A 19,086-nucleotide genomic window follows, 5' to 3' on the forward strand; every position below is an offset into this window, starting at 1 on the left:
TCATGTTTCTTGTACAGGTGTCAATGTAGCTAGAATGCTATATATCCTTAAATCCAAGAAAAATGCTGTAATCATAGACATCAGTACAGAATAATTATAAAATGAATAAAAGCTATTAGAGATGCTATGGAAATTTGTCAGAAAGGGTTGTTAGAACTTAGTCACACATCAAACCCTTTTTATTCTCCAACAATTCCCTCAGGGAATTACTACTGTTTTAAAAATTATGGTTGGGATTAACAAAGGGAGTTAGGTACCCAACCCAAACTCAGTGGGATTTGGGCACTTAACTGCCATCTGTGTCTTTGGAAATCTCTCCCTACATTCCTTTTTTTAAAAAGTAGTTTAACTGTAGCACATGTTAGAAGAAAGTCACAGGGGCTTGTGAAGGGACAGTGTATGAACCACTATGGAGAGGGGCTATGACCTTGGCTCCCCCTTGCTCCAGGAAGGAATAGCCTGTGACAGCCCTTTCCCAGGAGTCATTTACTTCTCTCTTGGTGGCTCAGCAGCTGGACAGTGCACTGGGAGGTCAGAGCCCAGGCTTCACCCCCTTCCCACCCCTTTCTTACAGTGAGGAGGAAGGAGTAATAAAGGGGCTGGGGTCCACTTTACCCCCACACCTGCACCCAAGCTCCAGAGAGATCATGCAAGAACATGGGGAGGGTCCCCTGAGTGGCTGCAGAAGTCTGGGCCATGATCTGGTGCTTAATAACCCAAAATTATTATTTCTACCTTTACTGGGCAGCAACATAGTATTAATACTGTGACTCTTCCTTCACTGCCACATCTCTTCCCCACTTAAGAGACCCATCACAGGGTGCTACTCACAAATACTGAATAGCAACATAGCAACCAATTCCTGAACAATCCATAAACTGAAATTTGTTCACACAAACGATCACACATTTACCACTCTAATCAGAAGTAATGTGTTAGAAATCACTGCTTGTTTGCAAATAATTTGAAAACAGAAAAAGGGCTACATTTTTCAGACAAATCATTCACAATGAATCATTTTTCCAGCTCTAACTACCACACCTGGTGTGACTTTCATCAGGTGACATTCTATACAACTGTACCTCCCCGACCTCCATTTACATCTCTAGCCTCATTTCTCCTACCCCACATCCTTAATCTTCCACTTCCTACCTCCTTTTATGGTGCACTGAGTACAAACCACAGTTACACTGAGGGAAGTGTATTCACTGTGTAAAGCCATCCTAATTCCAACCTCTGTAAAACTGCTGAAGTGTCAGTCATTTTTCATTTCAGTCATGTACAGGGGTTCTCAAACTTTTTTTTGCTGGACCCCCACGTTGAAAATATTTCAGGCTGTAATGACCCCTGTGATAGCAAATCACTGTACATATTCATAGGTGCATTCTCATGGTATTGCCCCCCTTACTTCTGCACTGCTACTGGCAGCGACGCTGCCTTCAGAGCTGAGCAGACAGAGACTGGAGGCTGCTGTACCCCACCCTCAGCTCCCTCTCCCCCAGCAATATTTTTTTGTGATCTTGCAAACCCCCCTCCCCAATAGCCTTTTGACCCCCTTTTGAGTCAGGACCTCAGTTTGAGAAACACTGATGTAGAGGAACCCCCAACATGTAAATTAACATCAACACAAACTATGCAAACACTTACCACGTGCTTAACTTTAAACTTTGGGATTGGGCGTAATGAGAATACTTATATGCATAAAGTTAAATGTTTGCAGAATTGGGGAATTAACCATTGTTAATATTTCATTTGCCATGTCTGTGAATTTAAAAATGAAAAAGTCAGACACTCTTCATAGCACATCCAATTCACTAAAGGTTAATGAATCCTAAAGTTGTTACCAGCTGCTCTTTTTCCAACATAAACAGCAACCTTTTAATATTAACATCAGCCAATTAAAAGTGTTCTTTTGACAACTGTATTCCATTAATGCCTGTGTGTGTCTAAAGAGTCCATTACAGTAATGTATCCAAAAAGATAAAAAGAGCACTAAACCTCTGTAATCACAAGTAGCACAGACAAACTATTTGAATGCAATTCAACAATTCCAAATAACAACTGATGTCCTGCTAAACAGCAGAAATAGAACACAAAACATTTGGACTGAGATAGCCAGTTTGCAGCCCTCATGAGAAAAGATCTCTGTATTTCATTTACAATTTTGACTAGGCTGACTTTTCACTCTATTTCTCTTATCTAAAAATGAGTGACTACATATATTTTATTCATCTCTTAGAGATTTACATGTATGGCTTTTTTTTTTTAATTTGGGGGAGGTGAGAGAACTGTAATAGCCATATACAGTAGAACCTCAGAGTTACGAACACCTCGGGAATGGAGGCTGTCCGTAACTCTGAACTACATTAGAGTGCTTGTATGAGGTAAATTGAAAAATACTATTTCTTTTATTTTTTTTAAAGTGCAAATATTTGTAATAAAAAATAATAGAAAGTGTACACTGTACACTTTGTATTGTGTTGTAATTGAAATCAGTATATTTGAAGATGTAGAAAAATATCCAAAAATATTTATAATAAATTTAAATTGGTATTCTATTATTAACAGGGTGATTAAAACTGCAATTAATCACACTTTTTTTAATCTCACGATTAATTGTGATTAATTTTTTTAATCGTTTGACAGCCCTAGTTATAAACTTTTGACTTTGTGGAGTGAGATTCAGAAATACAATTATATTGTGTTTAGTACATCTCAGTCAATGACATATTAGTGTAGCTGTAGAAATTTCTTGTTAAAGGTTTGTTGCAAAAATAATAGATGTACATAACACATTATGTATACATAGAGATATAGATAGAAACAAATATCTTCAATGCTGGTTACTTTTCACAGTAACACTTTTCAAAATGATGAATAGAGAAATGTTAACCTCACCATTTTGTATGATCTATTTCAATTGGCAAAAAGCTATTGCTGTCTTTTTGCTTTAATATGTTTCCTTCCATTTAATTCCTGAATTTCATAGGAGTGGTATATTTTTGTTTCAACAGACAGGAAAACATTTGCTGCTAGCAGAGCAAAATATTTCATGGAAACATAATGCTGTATTGAGATAAAGGGACTTCTGCTACAGAAAGGTAAAAAAAAACAAAAAAACTTAGGCATAGTGACAGATAACTCGCTGCTATAAACTAGCAGGTTTTTTTATTAATTGTGATCACCAGGAAAAAAAAAAAAACAATAAAATGTTCACTTTTTAAAGAATAGTATGGTCCAGAGTTCATCTGCTACTCTACACTTGTGAGCCAACAGACACTAAAACTAAAGGTACATACAAACATTTATAAGGGCCAAGTGCTCCCCTCGACTTCCCCAAGTGAAGTGGAACAAACAGCAGTGAATTTGGGTGAGAAAGGGAAGAGGGAAGCACCAGTTATATTGCATACTCCACACTTTCTCCTGAGCCCACAGAATACCCTCCACCAGTGCTCCATAGATAGGGAGGGGCCACTCTTTCTACAATTATCCTCTTAATTAACTCTGTGAGAATTCCAGAAGTAGGTCATTGCTGACCAGGGGTGAAAGTAACTTACAGGACTTACCGGTACTACCGGAGTCCTGAGGGGGCGTGGCCTCAACCGGAAGAGGCGGGGCCTCTCACGTTTTAAAGGCCCTGGGGCACCGGCTGTGCCTGGGAGCACCAGGGCCTTTAAATCAACCTGGGGCTCCCAGCTGCAGAGGTGTCTGGGAGCCCCCGGGGCTCAGGGGCAAATTAAAGGGCCCGGGGCTCCGGCCGCCATGGAGTTCCGGGCCCTTTAAATCCCCATCGCAGCTCCGGCGGTGGAATCCCCGCCACGGAAGCCAGTGCTGTCCGGCACGGCGTACTGGCTCTTGCTACAGCCTGTGCACTCCCCTCATGGCTGGCAATGAAGATGTGTGGTGGGGAGTGTGCAGGGCCAGTGCTACCATTAAGGCAAACTAGGCGGTTGCCTAGGGCGCCAAGATTTGGGGGCGCCAAAAAGCAGTACCCCCAATTTTTTTTTACAGTGTTCCTGGGCTGGGCTGCCGGCGGCGCGCTGACACGTGTGGCTCAGACTCCCTCTCCCAGCGCAGCGGCCGCTCCACTTCTCCCGCCTCCCAGGCTTGTGGCGCCAATCAGTTGTTTGGCGCCGCAAGCCTGGGAGGGGAGGAGAATTAGAGCGGGGACGGCGTGCTCAGGGAGGAGGCGGAGCAGAGGTGAGCTGGGGTGGGGAGCTGCCACACGGCTCCCCAGGCCGGGGGGGTGGGGAGCTGCCATGGGGGGGGTGCCTCAGGGCGGGGGGGGGAGCTGCGGCAGGGGTCCCCACCCCAGCTCACCTCTGCTCCGCCTCCTCCCTGAGCACGCCGCCCCCGCTCTAATTCTCCTCCCCTCCCAGGCTTGTGGCACCAAACAGCTGATTGGCGCTGCAAGCCTGGGAGGCGGGAGAAGTGGAGCAGCGATGGCATGCTCGGGGGGGGGGAGCTGCCGCAGGGAGGGGTGCCTCAGGGCGGGGGGGGGGCGGGGAGCTGCCACAGGGTTTGGGGGGGGTGCAAGGTGGAAGTTTCGCCTAGGGCGCAAAACTTCCTTGCACCGGCCCTGGGAGTGTGACGTTACACCCCATATTCTTCACAGAAATATAGTTATGATATGACTATGACATAACTAAGGTGTGTTTTATGCAATATAGGTCATGTGAGGTATCATTGAAAAGGTCATGATTTACTGAATGTGTTTATCCAATTTGTATGCATGTATCATTTCTGTTTCTAAAGTTATTGTCCATGTAATAATTACAACTGTGTGGGTATGTGCTTGGGAAATGCCCACCAGACAGTAAGCAATCAGCCTTAATGGGCCATTAGGAAAAGATAATAAGTTTTCAAAGATGTGGATCCCCCTCTTCCCAGGACCACTGGAAACAAAGGCTTCCCGCCTTATGTAAATTCTATTTAAGGCTGGGAAGCAAGGCAATCTGGGCTCTCCATTTGCCTCCCCCCTGGAGATGGAAGACTGCTGAAAGCTCCTGAAGAAACCAAGGAATTAAGCTAGGGGAAGGCAAGGGCTGAGTTCAGGCTGAGAACAGGGGTCTAGCCTGTAAAGAGACATAACTGGAACTCTGAGCTGCAGAAACTCTACAACCTGCCTAAACAACATTTAGGGTGAGAAATTACTATGTGTAACCTGTTTCTTTAGTTTGTGTGTTCTGTTTTATTTGCTCAGTAATCTGCTTTGTTCTGTTTGCCATTCCTTATAATCACTTAAAATTTACCTTTTGTAGTTAATAAACTTATTTCTTGTTTATAACATAACCCAGTTTGTGCAATTCATATCTGGGAGTGGAGGGGGGCAAGAAGTTGTGCATATCTCTTTCCACACTGAGGGAGAGGGCGAATTTTTATGAGCTTGCGCTGTGCAGATCTTTCTATACCAGTGCAAGACAATATTATTTTGGGTTTATACCCCAAAGGAGGTGTGGATGTGAGTGATGGGCAATCCCAAAGCTGATTCCCCCACACAGAGCTGATCTCAGTGTCTCTGTGTCCATTTTCAGCTGGGTGCCCCTACCTGTGTGTGTGTGCTGGAGAAGGCTTGAGGGCCTGGCACAGCGGAACAGGGTAAGGCAACACTGGTGGAACGGGCGGAACCAGTGAGACCACAGCACACCAGGTGGCAGGTTCAACCTGTCACAGGGAGGGACAGATCATAGCCCCACAGAGTGTCTCCTGTCATTATGCAGTCAGGTAGTGCTTTGGGGCAGGGACCATTTGTATCACTTCCTGTTTGTATACTTCCCAGCAAAATGAAGAGACAATCCTGATTAAGCCATTTGGACACTACCACATTTTAAATAAATAATGATGATGATTCCTTCATCATTTGAGTAACGTAAACTTCCTACAGCTCAGAGTCAGAAGACTTTTTGTCTTCTAACACACAGCCAAAAGTAAGAATTATGGACTATAATCATGCAGCTGTCTTTCATAGACAAACACAGACTAAATGTGATCAATAACAACTTACTCCCTAGTCTTTTTCAGTCTTCAGATTATTGCTGTTTCTCAGATTACTTTACCACGGGACATGCCAGCTATTGCACTTTCAGAGCTTTTCGAGACCAACAGGAATGTTCCAATTCTAAATTACAGTTTTAGGCTATTCTCACTACACAGTGGGTTCTACGTCCACATGATCATTTTGTAAGAAACCTGATGTGTCTGTACATCTTTATCCAAGCATCATGATAGGAATGGGGAGCATTAAAGGTCATCCATTCATAAGTACACTGTAATCTTGTAATTGTATATAACCTGCAAGGATGTCATGGCCAATGATGTTCTACACTTATAGAATTTACTTCCCTAGTGGCTACAGGGAGGCCGCAGCAAGCAGTTCATGTGTTAATCCCTCCTTTGTTGATACCTGAAACCAGACCTTTTCCCCAAGCTACCAGTAACTTTGTGAATGATTGAAATGAAAGCAAGTTCTTGCAAAAAGGCAAAAACATCACTCATAAAGGAACTGGTTACTCTGCATAGCTGAAACAACAACAACAAGAAAAACCCAAGCCCTCAGCATCTCTATAGGGCCTGATCCCAGATCACTGACGTCACTGGCACAATTCTTCATGAACCTAATAAAGCAAAATCAGCCATATAATAAGATGCAAAACCCCAAAGATGTACACAGTCTACACTTCCATAAAGCAATGAAACACTGGACCTCATCACTTGGGGTCAGATCATGCATTCTTTGCAAACCCAAAATGACCTTGCAAAGTTTTCCCCCAACCCCTCCTGTTGTATTTCCATGCCTTTTGTTCTTTTAACCTCAAACCCTGCTAAAAATATCATAGGTGTTTATAGAGCACTTATCACTGTAGTATCTGCCCTCTGTCCATGAGGAAACTGCAGCCCTAAAACATGCAAATAATACAAAACAAGGTGCACAACCTTCTGTTCTATTTGTATAGAAAGTGACTAAACTGGTAATGGGGTAACATTGGCATAATGACTTTTTAACTACAATAATGAAAATTATCCCTTGACGATCACTGAGTTAGAATAATAAACATTTATTGCACCATTACATGAGTCTTATCTTAATTTGGGTTTGTTGGTGTTATAGTGACTTCATTAAATCCCACTTTACTATCTAACGTAAGGTCAAAAGAACATAAAAGGAAATATTGTTAGCTCACATACTTAGTGGTTTATTGAAAGCACATAATTGAAAACAAACTTTTAGCACTGCCTTCTTTAAACATAACTATAAAATGCCAGCAATAACAACAACTTGATAATTTAATTGCTCTTATCTGCTATAAAGACAATGGCAAAGAAAACCATATTCAAGTTCCTTACTTCTACATTTCATCATAATTATAATTAAGGCTGCGTGTCTGTCACGGAGATCAAGGAAGTCATGGATTCTGTGACTTTCTGTGATCTCTGGGACTTCTGCAGCAGCTGGTGCTGGCTCAGGGACTGCCTGAGCTGGGCAGCCCCTAGGCCAGCAACAGTTTGGGTGTGTGGGAGGGGGCTCAGGGCTGGGGCACGGGGTTGGGGTACAGGGCGGCGCTTACCTGGGCGGGGGCTCCCCAGCTCATCCCTGCAGCTCCTAGTCAAAGTGGCCAGGGGGTTCCGCGCACTGCCCACGCGTGCCACCCCTGCAGCTCCCATTGGCTGCAGTTCCTCACCAATGGGAGCTGCAGAGCTGGCACCTGTGGCGGGCGCACCGTGCAGAGTTCCCCTGGCCGCCCCTCCCCTATGAGCTGCAGGGACACGCCGGTTGGAGCCGGGTAGGGAGCCTGCCAGCCCTGCCAACTCTCCCCCTCCCCAGCACCATCAGGGGTCCCGGATCGGGAGCCGCCGCCCATCTCCCCCCCAGCACTAGCAGGGGTTTCGGGCCCCCCCCCCAGCACCCACAGTGCCCTGGCCCAAGTTTTAGTTAGGGGTATATAGTAAAAGTCATGGACAGGTCAAGGCCGTCAATTTTTTTTTACTGCCCGTGACCTGTCCATGACTCTTACTGAAAATACCCGTGACTAAAACGTAGCCTTAATTATAACAAAACTCATTTACAATTGAAGTGTAGGTGATGTGCAAAATTAGTAGTAAATTAGATACACAGAATATTAAGAAACATATGTACTGAATTTAGGTATTTGCCTTCAAAATTGAAAAATAGAATTTTAGGTTCCAATCTTGCAATTTGCATTGGACAGGTAGACAACTGCTCCTGCCAGAGACCCAATAACCAAGGTGGATTCCACAAAGGCACAACTGTAAATTGCAGGATCAGGGTCTTAGCTACATTGACAATGAACTGAGGTACATAGGAAATAATTCATAGTTATCTCCATCTAGGTCTTTTTAGAACACTTATCACCATGATACCAAGCACTTAATGGAAAACAATTTACAAAAAACTATTCACTGCTGGTAAAAGTACCTATGTAATTTAAGAGTCAAAGCCCCATTTTCAAAAGTGGCTTAGGCACATGGGAGCCTAACTCTCATTGAAAGCCTTTGGAAATTAGGCTTCTAAATTACTTTTGAAAATAGGACTTTGGCTCCTGTCTTAAGTGTTTTTGAAAGTTTGACCCTAAACTTCAACCTCAAGTTTTGAGAAGGATTAAAAATGGAATTTTGCAAAAGAAGAAGTCCTATAATACTCTCTCTGATTTACAAATTAATTTTTGTTTCAGCCATCTTTGCTTTCCATTTTCTGTGACCTCTCAGAAAGTTTCTCTCATTTTCCCAAAGTGATGATTTTGTTTCTACTAATGTGACCAAATGGCAGCACCAATAACCACCAAAAAAATCAAATGGCAATAATTTCACAGAGAGTGATGATCAGAACAGATTAGAAATAATCCAATGAATGATAATGAAAAAAAATCAACTGGTGCAAAATGACTGCTGGCATTTAATTTTTTTACTTAGGGTTCTCTATTTTTTCCTATAGTCCTGTTTTTTTCCAGAAGAAGAATCACAGGTTTACTAGGGAAACAGTTTTAAATAACATTTATCAAACTTAAATTCATCTAACACCAACAAGTAGAAAAGTTTATCAGAACAAGCAGCTGAAAGGCCCATAAACCTTGTTATTTTTATTCAGTTTCCATGTTTCCTGTCACACCTGAAAGCTTAAATGATTGAATGCTTTTGGTAAAAATATTCAATCTTCATACCTTTAGATCTCTGCAACTGGAGTTAGCAGCATGCTTAAATTTTGAAATATTTAAACTATTAAAAGATAAGTTATATACTGCAATGTTCTTTTGTCTTTTAAAAATATATTTTAAGGACATTGCCTCACAGTCTGATATTAATACATTTTGGCAGTTTCAAGCTGACGTGTCCCCAGAATTCAGAATCTAAAATTATGTGTTCTGGGGACAGTGGGTTGAAAAAATAAAATAATATGATTTGGTTTTAAAGCACTTTAGATACAAAACCAAGCACTAAAAGTCTCCTTCGAAAAATACCTCCAAAAAGCTCTACTGCAATCTGGAAAAAGAGATTTGATTAAAGGGGCACCAGCAAATGGGGAAATAAATAAATAAATCACACTTCTGTCTGAAAGAGGTTTTCTTTTAAACTACTTTTTCTACAAATAATATTTAAGATTGTTATGAGAGAGAAATTAGAGAAAAAAATTCTTTTATTCCATTTGTTTATTTTGTGCATTTGACCACATTGATGTATAGTTATTTTCATTATTTTACCTGTGTATTCATTTACGCTCTGACCAGGTACATATACTGAACATTACTGATGCAAGTTGTCCCACTGAGATCAATGGGAATACTCATGATAGTAAAGTTAAATGTGCACACAAGTGTTTGTGGGATCGGGCACTTAAAGTCCCATTCAACTGACAAGTGGATCCCTATGCAAGATTGGGGCCAGAATCAGTTTCCCACTCCTGTTTGTTTTTTGTTTTCCTTCCCACAGCCATAGGCATGGGAACTAAGGGTTTGGAATGGGGGTGAGATTTTACGCAGGGTCCTGGCTGCCAGCCCCAGCTTCGGCCCCCTTGCCCCTGTCTGCAACTCCCCACTCCTGGAGACATGGCCCTGCTCCAGGCCCCAGTTCTGAGGAGTGGCGCAGGTAAAAAGTTTGGGGACCGCTGCTTTACAGTTTCGCTGGCTTTCAGCACCCCACTATAAAAAGTGTTCCAGCACTGCTGCCCACAGCACAAGAGGAAAAATATATATATAATTTTTTAATACAGGAAAATGGTACTATAAACTGTTAAAATTAGCAGGGGGAAATTAGGGGCAGATGCTTTATATCTAACTACTTTTAACTGATTTTCACAGACTGACTAGACTGCAAGTTGACGGTGTCCCTTTAATTTTTGCTCATGTTGTTATAGGTGAAGAAAAAGAATATCAGTTCATAATCCTGATAATTTTACTAATTTCATGATTTGTAACAACACTAAAGCAATTGCAGATTCTAAAATTCAAAACCCTTTAGATCCCCAGCATGAAATCCTGACCCCATTGAACTCAATGGTAAAACTCCCAATAACTTCAGTGGGGCGAGTATTTCATCCCAACTATTCAAAAATTCACACCTTGTGATCCCACACACAGGCAAGGGAAATATAAGGCCAGACCATCCCTTCCTGTAGAAAAGTCCAGAGCAGGTGTAAAATAGAGGACAACTGTGAGATTTCTTTGCAAACTTTCCAGCAGTGGGGGCTGGGACAGGATTTCTCCCCATTTTCCTGCAGAATAAACTGGGGCCCAGAGATCCACTGCTATCCAGGTTGTCCTGCCCTTAGCCCATGCCCTATGAAGGGAAGTTTCATGCATGGAGGGGACCAGCTCAAAGAATAATTTTCCTCTGCCTTTCAAGAAGATTCCCCGCTGGTTGCCATAGGAAAAGATGTACATTAACAACAGTCATCCACACAACCTCACCGCTGCTAGGCTTCCTCTCTGTGCAGCTATCCCAGACTTTGTTGTGGGCTTTCAGAGGCATCTAGGGCCAGGAGAAACAGTGCCACAGCACAGGAAAATCCACACACAGAGGAATCCCTCTTTCTGGACTGTCTGGCCAGAGTCTCAGGGCAGGTCTACACTACGGAGGGGATCGACGCTCTGAGATCGATCCACCGGCAGTCGATTTAGCAGGTCTAGTAAAGACCCGCCAAATCGACAGCAGATCGCTCTCCAGTCGACCCCTGTACTCTACCCCCGACGAGAAGAGTAAGGTAAGTCACCGGGAGATTTTCTCCCGTCGACCCCCTGCGGTGTAGACCCTGCGGTAACTCGACCTAAGGTACATAGACTCTACCTACATTATTCACGTTGCTGGAGTTGCATAGCATAGGTCGACTTACCGCGGTAGTGTAGACATAGCCTCAGTATGGCTTCTGCAGCTATCCATGCTGTTGAAGGTGACCATGTTTTTAAATGAAGTGGGTCTCTCATTTTCAAATTTCACTACATCTATAATTCTGTTTCCTGTTTTTCCAGAGATTTTTTAACAACAACTTTGGACTTTTGTTTGCCAAATAAAAACATGCATTTTGAAAAGTCAATTACAGATCAAATAAAAGAATGCTGTTTTATCCAAATGTCAAAGTCTCAAGTTAATGGAATTGTATAGTACAGGGGTGGCCAAACCCTGGCTCGCGAGCTGCATGCGGCTCTTTTACAGTTAAAGTGCGGCTCGCAGAGCCTCTTCCACCCTTCCCCATTCTCCACCTACCAGACTGGAGTAGGGGGAGCTCGGGACCTCTGCCTTGCAGCGGGGTAGTGGAGTAGGGGCTTCAGTCCCATGGGGTGCACCTGGCCGGGCTCGGGGCTTCAGCAGGAGTGGGGCTGAAGCCCTGAGCCCTGACAGGCACCCCGGCTCTCAAAATTCTGTTGTCATATGCGACTCGGAGGGTCAGTAAATTTGGCTAGCCCTGGTATCGTATGTCTCATCTCATTTGTCTAAGACCTAGCACATCTGATCAACTTAATTTTTTATTTACACACACACTTATCCACAGTGCCTTCACAGCAAACCTCAGATGTAGCCCATGTCAGTAGGTGAAAACATGATTGCACAGCAGCAACAGCATTTTGTATGCCCCATAAGAGTCCATATACATCTCAAATTCCCACAGACTCTGACAGAACTTTTGCCTGCATCAGGATTGCTTGCCTGGGCTGATAGGTAGGTTAATGACCACCCAACAGACACATTCTTCAGTTAACTACAGATAACAACATTGAATATTTCACTCCAAGGCTGTTCATCTCTCCATTTCACTTGTTAAAGAAAACTGGAGAAAGTGGAGAGGTGAGAGTTTCCTAAATGGAATCACAAGCTCTGTAGACCTCTGCCCTCTTAAATACCTCTATGAAGCAATCTTTTCCCACACACAGAAAACTTTTCAAAAACAGTATCAAATTGACTTTGATGCCTGCCAAAATTACTTAAGAATGCTAACTGACGAAAACGCCTCTTTCAAATATCCCCAGGGGGGTGCAGCTGTGATAGGGATAACCAGTTTTGAATATTACAGAGGCGTTTCAGTGCTCACATTCTCACAAAAATGTAATAACAATGCATTACTCGTCATAGTTGTATTACATGAGACCTCATAAAACAGCAGTTTAACTGTGCTCTAAGCATTCATGCCTTCATTTCCATATTTTTATATATATTTCACCCACTGAAATCTGCATAAATGGATGAAGACATTATTAGGATGAGAAAGGAATGCTATCATCTTCTACTTCTATTCCATATGCTCTCCCCACCTAGCCCATTTTAATCACCTTTCCAGCCTTCTTGCTTTTTGTCCAATTCTTTATCTCCTGCTGTTAGATAAGAAGCTACTGCTTTCTGTCAGCTGGTTCAGGCTGATTATGACCATGTAAATCACATATATGCCTTATTTCAAACTTACAAGCCAATTGCCTGTTTCTCTGTAAGCTTTCAAAGAATGTGGAAATAACAGTTATGAGCTAATTTTACCGCAATAGTTCCCTTCTAGCATTTTGCATGAAGTATGAACCCATTGCCAGATGACACACACGAATAACTCCAGTGACTGGAGTTAACACCACTTTCCTTTACCCTGCAGCAAACAAAGACCCTGATCCTGGAAACATGACAGAGCATAGTGCTCTCTACCATGAGGTCCCACTTATCTTAGTGACGCTACTAACAGTAGCAAGTGTTGCCAGGATTGTGCCATATTTAGATATCTGAATGATTTGTGTTAAGAAAAGATATCATTACACACACTTAGTACTTACATATCCTACTTCACATAAAAGAATACAAATATTAGTGTTAGGCTGCAGGGAAAATGTTGCTCATGATGGGCCTTTGAAGTCAACGGGAGTTGTGCAGGATCAGGCCCATGATAAAGACAGCATAGTGGAATTTGGGGAGGAGATTAGTCATTGCATTATTAATGCACTGTATGTACCATAATTACAAAGAGTAATTCCATAATAAACAAGAAACTGAGGAGAAAATGCAGTTCTTTTCTATGGGGATTGTCTCACAAGTTATTTAAAATACTGTATTGTAAAACAAAACAGTAACAATTTAGGACTTGCATTCATATGTCAATTCACTGTATAATTTAAAGCCACTGTACCTACTAACACAATAAATAAATTACTGTGACTACATACTAGATTAGGTAAGCCTCAAAGACAAAAAAGAAAATTTTCAATGCTTATTTTGGTGACACTGTGCCAACAAACATCCTCAGTTACACCAAAGCAACACTGAAATTAACTGTGTTATACAGCTGTAACTGACTGTTTTTTTCAGGAGTCATTTTCTAAGGATGTAAACAAAAGGCAAAAATTTTGGTTGCTGGTGCAAATGGGTGACGCTCCACCAACTTCAATGGAGTTTTGCCCATGTTACACTAGTAGAAAATTTGACCCAAAATCTAAAGGAGATTTACCAGCCAACTTTCCCAACATTCAAAAGGAAATAATCAAATCTGTTTTATCTTGGTGTTAAAAAAAAAAAAAAAAGGAAACCCCCAACTCTTATGTACAGTGCACCCGCTAATTTTACTTTTTACTGTTCTTATGTATAACAAATTATAGGAGTAAGTCTAAACATTAAATTTAAGTCAATCAATGAGAGCTGTGCATTCTTAGCATCTTTAAAAATCAGGTCACTTATTAACTCTATGCATCCACATCTGAAAGTTTTAGCCTAAATAGCTAACTATGCCCAGGGAATATATTTTGCCCTCAACCTCTGTATGTTTTTCCCTGTGATTCAAAATATCACTGGCTAAATACATCTTAACATACTATTCACTTCAGTCCACAGCACATAGCTTTGATACATTTTTGTGGCTCCTCTCCAGAAATTTCACAAATAAGCCACTGCCCCAGGAAATTAAAAGTTGTTGCTGCCTGTACCAGTATGTTGGTCCAATAAACAAAGTTCTCATACATTATTATCCCCTGCCAAGTTTTCTTACCTGAGACTGACACTTTCATGAGAGCCTCCAGGGGTCTGTTGTTGTCCAGATCTCGACTGAGTTTGAGTTCCCCAGTGGCAGAGTCCAAGAGTAGCAAGTTCAACTCGTTGCCCTGAACAAAAGTGTAGGCCAGGCTGTCGGACACGTCAGGGTCATAGGCTGGGATCTTGCCAATCACCCCAGAGGGGAAGCTGTTAGACTTGTTGGTCACATAGTTGTTGAAGAGGATCTGGAAGTCTTGCAGCACAGGTGGGTTGTCATTCTGATCCAACAGGCGAATGTGCACGGTGGCTCGGCTGACAAGAGGGGCTGAGGTGGCCTGCACCACAATCACATATTCCGTTCGGCTCTCATAATCCAGATCCATCAGGGCTGTGAGGTCACCATTGAGCAGGTCAAGCTGGAAGACCTCAGGGATGTTACCCTCCACAATCTGGTACATGATTTGTGCATTGGTCCCTTCGTCTGGGTCGGCCGCACTGATCCGTGCCACGATGGAGCCCACTGGGCTGTTCTCCTCCACAAAGATGTCAAACTCATCCTGTTCAAAGACAGGCGGGTTGTCGTTGATGTCCAGCACAGTGACCTGGATATCTACAGAGGCTTTGAGAGGTGGGCTGCCTCTGTCCATGGCAAAGGCCCGCAGGCTGTAGACAGCCATGTTCTCACGATCCAGCTTGCGCAGGGTACGTATCACTCCAGAAGTGGGCTCAATGTAAAAGTCTCCATCACCATCATCACCACCCTGGAAGGTGTAAAGGAGGCGGCCATTGAGGCCTGAGTCACGGTCGTTGGCAGACAGCTGAAGGACGCTGGTGGAGAGTGGCACATCCTCAAAGACCGAGCCCTGGTAACGGTCACGCAGGAAGCGGGGGGCATTGTCGTTGGCATCCAGGATGAGGATCTCCACGTAGGTGGTGTCAGATTTCTGAGGGATCCCATTGTCACGAGCTGTAATGGCCAATGTGTAAGAGGCTTGGTCCTCGTAGTCTAGCTCCATCAGGGTGGTGATAGTGCCCGTGTCCAGGTCAATGCGGAATTGAGGAATGTTATCCTCCAAAATGTACGTGATCCTGGCATTTTCCCCTGTGTCTTCATCGGTGGCACTGATGGTCACAATAGAGGTGCCAATGGGCTTGTCCTCACTGACGCTCACTGTGTAATGGGAGCTCTGGAAGACCGGGCGGTGTGTGTTGGCATCGGTGACATTGATGAAGACCTGGACAGTATCAAAGAGTGTGCCATCTGACGCAGTAACTGTCAGCACATACTGCCTCTCCTGCTTGTAATCCAGGGGCAAGGCCAGGGTGATCAGCCCACCCCCACTCTGGCTGGTGATGGCAAAGCGGTTCCTAGTGTTGCCACTGGTGATCTGGTAGGTCACTACACTGTTAATGTCCCTGTCCACTGCTATCAGAGTCAGGACACTGCTGCCCACTGCCGCATCCTCATTCAGCCTGAGCTGATAGACCTTCTCAGTGAAAGTCGGGTTGTTATCATTGACATCCAGGACCGTGATGGACACACTAGCTGAGGAAGTCATGACAGGCACTCCATGGTCCCTAGCCTCTACCCCAAAGTGATAGTTCTCCACAGTCTCTCGGTCCAGCTCAGCCGACACTGTAATCCATCCAGTGCTGTTATTGATCTGGAATGGGAACCCAGTCTCCCCACCTGGGGACACCACACCAGGAGATGGGGACAAGTCTATAAGTTTGTACTCCAGACGGGCATTGTCTCCAGAATCAGCATCCACTGCCTGAACGTGCAGCACAGAGTAGCCCAATGGCACGTTTTCCAGCACTGTGGCCTGGAAGGGGGTGCTGACAAAAATAGGGGCATTGTCATTCACATCCACCACCTGCACTGACACCATCCCACTAGAGTTAATCAGAGGGGGCCTGCCCCCATCCTGGGCTTTGATTCTCAATGTGTACTCACGGATGGTCTCATAGTCCAGAGGATTGATCAGGTCGATGGCACCAGAGAAAGAGTGGATATAGAACTGGCCTTTGAGGTTGCCACTCACAATGCTGTAGTGCACCTGGGCATTGCTGCCCCTGTCCCGGTCGGTCGCTTGCACCTGCAGCACTTGGCTGTTCACCGGAGCATCCTCTGGCACCTGAACCAAGTAGCGCTTCTCACTGAACTGTGGGTAGTTGTCATTCTCATCTTCCACAGTGATGTGTACTGTAGCTGTGGCACTACGGGGACCTGGTTCCTTTCCTTGGTCATTGGCTTCTACCACCAAGTGGTACTCAGAGACCTCCTCACGATCCACAGGGGCTCGGGTCCTCACTACTCCAGAGCGAGGGTCGATCTCAAAGACGCCATCCCCAGCACCTGGCTCCAGCAGGCGGTAAAGCATGTTGGCGTTGGCCGGGGCATCCCCATCCGTGGCACGGATAGTCAGCACCTCGTAACCCACCTCCAGGTTCTCCCGGATGGTCTCCCGGTACACAGGCTGCTCGAACACTGGCCCATGGTCATTGGTGTCACTCACAGTCACAGTCAAGTAGGTGGTGGCTGAGCGGCGGCGGGGGGAACCCTGGTCAGTTGCAGTTACCTTCAGCACGTGGGTGTCCTTGGTCTCCCGGTCCAGGCTGCACGTGGTGACCACGCTGCCCGTCTCTGGGTCGATGGAGAAGTAGTCATTGGAACGCTCGTCGAAGAGCGCCTCCATGGAGTACACCAGCCGGCCGGCATCCCCCTCGTCCGGGTCCTGGGCCCGCAGGGCGATCACCCGGGTACCCGCAGGCTCGTTCTCGGGGATGGAGACCTGGTAGCTGGGCAGCTGGAACTGCGGAGGGCTGTTCGCACTTCTCCTCCTCCTCCGAGCCCCCTGGAGAGAAGGATCCCAGCCGCCCCGGGCCCGCTCCTCTGTCCACAATCCCTGGGGCCGCAGCTGCAGGGTGGGCGCTTCCCCCTGCCCTGCACCCACCGCCCCTCTCTCCAGTCCCCTCGCACCCACGGGCTCCCGTTCCCCCCAAGTCCCGTCCTCCTCCTCCTCCCCACCCTCTGCCCCCGCGGACGGGGCGCGCTCCAGCCCCAGCTGAAGGAGGATCTCCCCCCCTATCCTCCTCAAGGCACAGACCAGCTGCAGAGGGGACTCCCCGGCGGGCTCCAGGCAGCACCGAGCCCTCCCTCCTACCTCCTGCTCGCCGCAGCCCCGGGGGCGGTGGTCCGGGCACCTGCAGGCAGGGAAGCTGGTCAGGGCCGTGAGGGCAGAGCGCAGGTCCCCGGCGGGCCCTGGGGGCAGGTGCCGGCTGGCTGCGGGGAAGCAGAGCGGGGCTGGGAGCTGCCCCGGGGAGAGCCGGGCGGCGAGCCGGGGCCGCGCCTGGCCCCCGCTGCCTGCCCCCCGGTACCGGCGGGGGCAGCCGGGGCTGTGCACGTAGACAGCCAGGCGGAGCAAGAGCAGCGCCCCGGAGCGCTGGGCGGCGATGCGCACGTGGAGAGGCAGCGGGTTGCGCTCCAGCCGCGCGCAGCCCGAGGGGCTCGCCGGGCAGCCCCCGCCGGCCGCCCCGCTGCGCCTCAGCTGCCCTGCGGCCGTCACCTCCACCGCCTCCCGCACGCGGCGGGCCGTCAGCGCCTCGTCCAAGCTGTACAGCCAGCCGGGCCCCAGGGAGACATCCAGCAGCAGGTCCCCGGCGCGCCCGGCGCCACAGGAGAGGTGCAGCTCCCAGCCCCTCGCGGGCACCAGCCGGATGAACAGAGCCAGCCACGAGAGCCAGGCGGCGGCGGGCACCGGCAGCATCTCCGAGTCTTAGGCGGCAGCAGCGATCCCAGCCAAAGGGCTCCTGCAAAATCCATCCACCCCCCTGGGCGGCTCATCCGCCCTCAGCCATGAGCAGCGGGGCCGGGGGACCCTGGCCTTGTCCTCCTCTGCCAGGCGGGGCCGCTCCCTCAGAACCCCGCGGCGGGGAACATCGCTCGGGACCCGGCTGGAGAATTGCAACTTTTCCACCTTAAAGTTTAAAGTGAGTTCAAAATGGCTCCTCTCCTCCTCCCACTGCTGCTCCCGGCAGGGTGATTAGCATAAACCTGCTGCTCGGCTGCTTTAAAAACAATCGCACGCCTGCTGCCTGGCAGCCTCTCCCCGCCCGCAGCTCCCGGGGACCCGCTCCTCGCCAGCGGGACCCGCCTCGGCAGCGCACGCTGCCCTCCAGAAACTGAATCGAGCAGGGGCCGGTGTAAATCCTCGCGGTGGCGGCGGCGGCGGTGACTCTGGGATCAGCGCTCGCCTCCCTCTCCAACAGGCACGATCCCTTGCAAACGCATCCCCTTCAGCCCGCTCCTTCTCCCGAGCGGGGCTTCCCCTTTCCAGCTACTCCTGGCTCTTGCGGCCGGGGCGTCTCCGCACGGGCAGCGGGTGTCCGTCCTGGGCAGCGGCTCCGAGAAGCTTTGGTGGCGTTAATAAAAGGCTATCGATCTGGGGTGGCCGCGGAGTGACATCCGGCAGTGTCGCCAGGCGAAGTTTGCTTGTGTCCGGCAGCAGCAGCATGTGCGTTTAAAATCCCGGGGAAGTTGCCCAGAGATCAGTTCGCAGCGATTTCCTGCTGTTGCTTCTCTCTGCCTTTCTCACTCCCTTTCCCCCCCATGTATTGTTCCCGGAGAGCGACTGAAAGGTG

At 46.7% G+C, this 19,086-nt stretch overlaps 1 protein-coding gene across 1 annotated transcript in view; it reads right to left on the reverse strand.

Annotated features, from left to right (window-relative positions):
• The window catches only part of CELSR1 (cadherin EGF LAG seven-pass G-type receptor 1), a 285,263-nt gene extending 267,051 nt beyond the window's left edge, over window positions 1-18,212 (reverse strand). Inside the window, exon 1 of the mRNA XM_065408216.1 lies at window positions 14,459-18,212. Within this exon, the coding sequence (XP_065264288.1) occupies window positions 14,459-18,212 (3,754 nt within the window). The remainder of the gene's footprint in view (window positions 1-14,458) is intronic.
• Between the last annotated feature and the right edge of the window lie 874 nt (window positions 18,213-19,086).

This window comes from Emys orbicularis, chromosome 1, assembly GCF_028017835.1.
Source record: "Emys orbicularis isolate rEmyOrb1 chromosome 1, rEmyOrb1.hap1, whole genome shotgun sequence".
Classification (NCBI taxonomy): Eukaryota; Metazoa; Chordata; order Testudines; family Emydidae; genus Emys; species Emys orbicularis.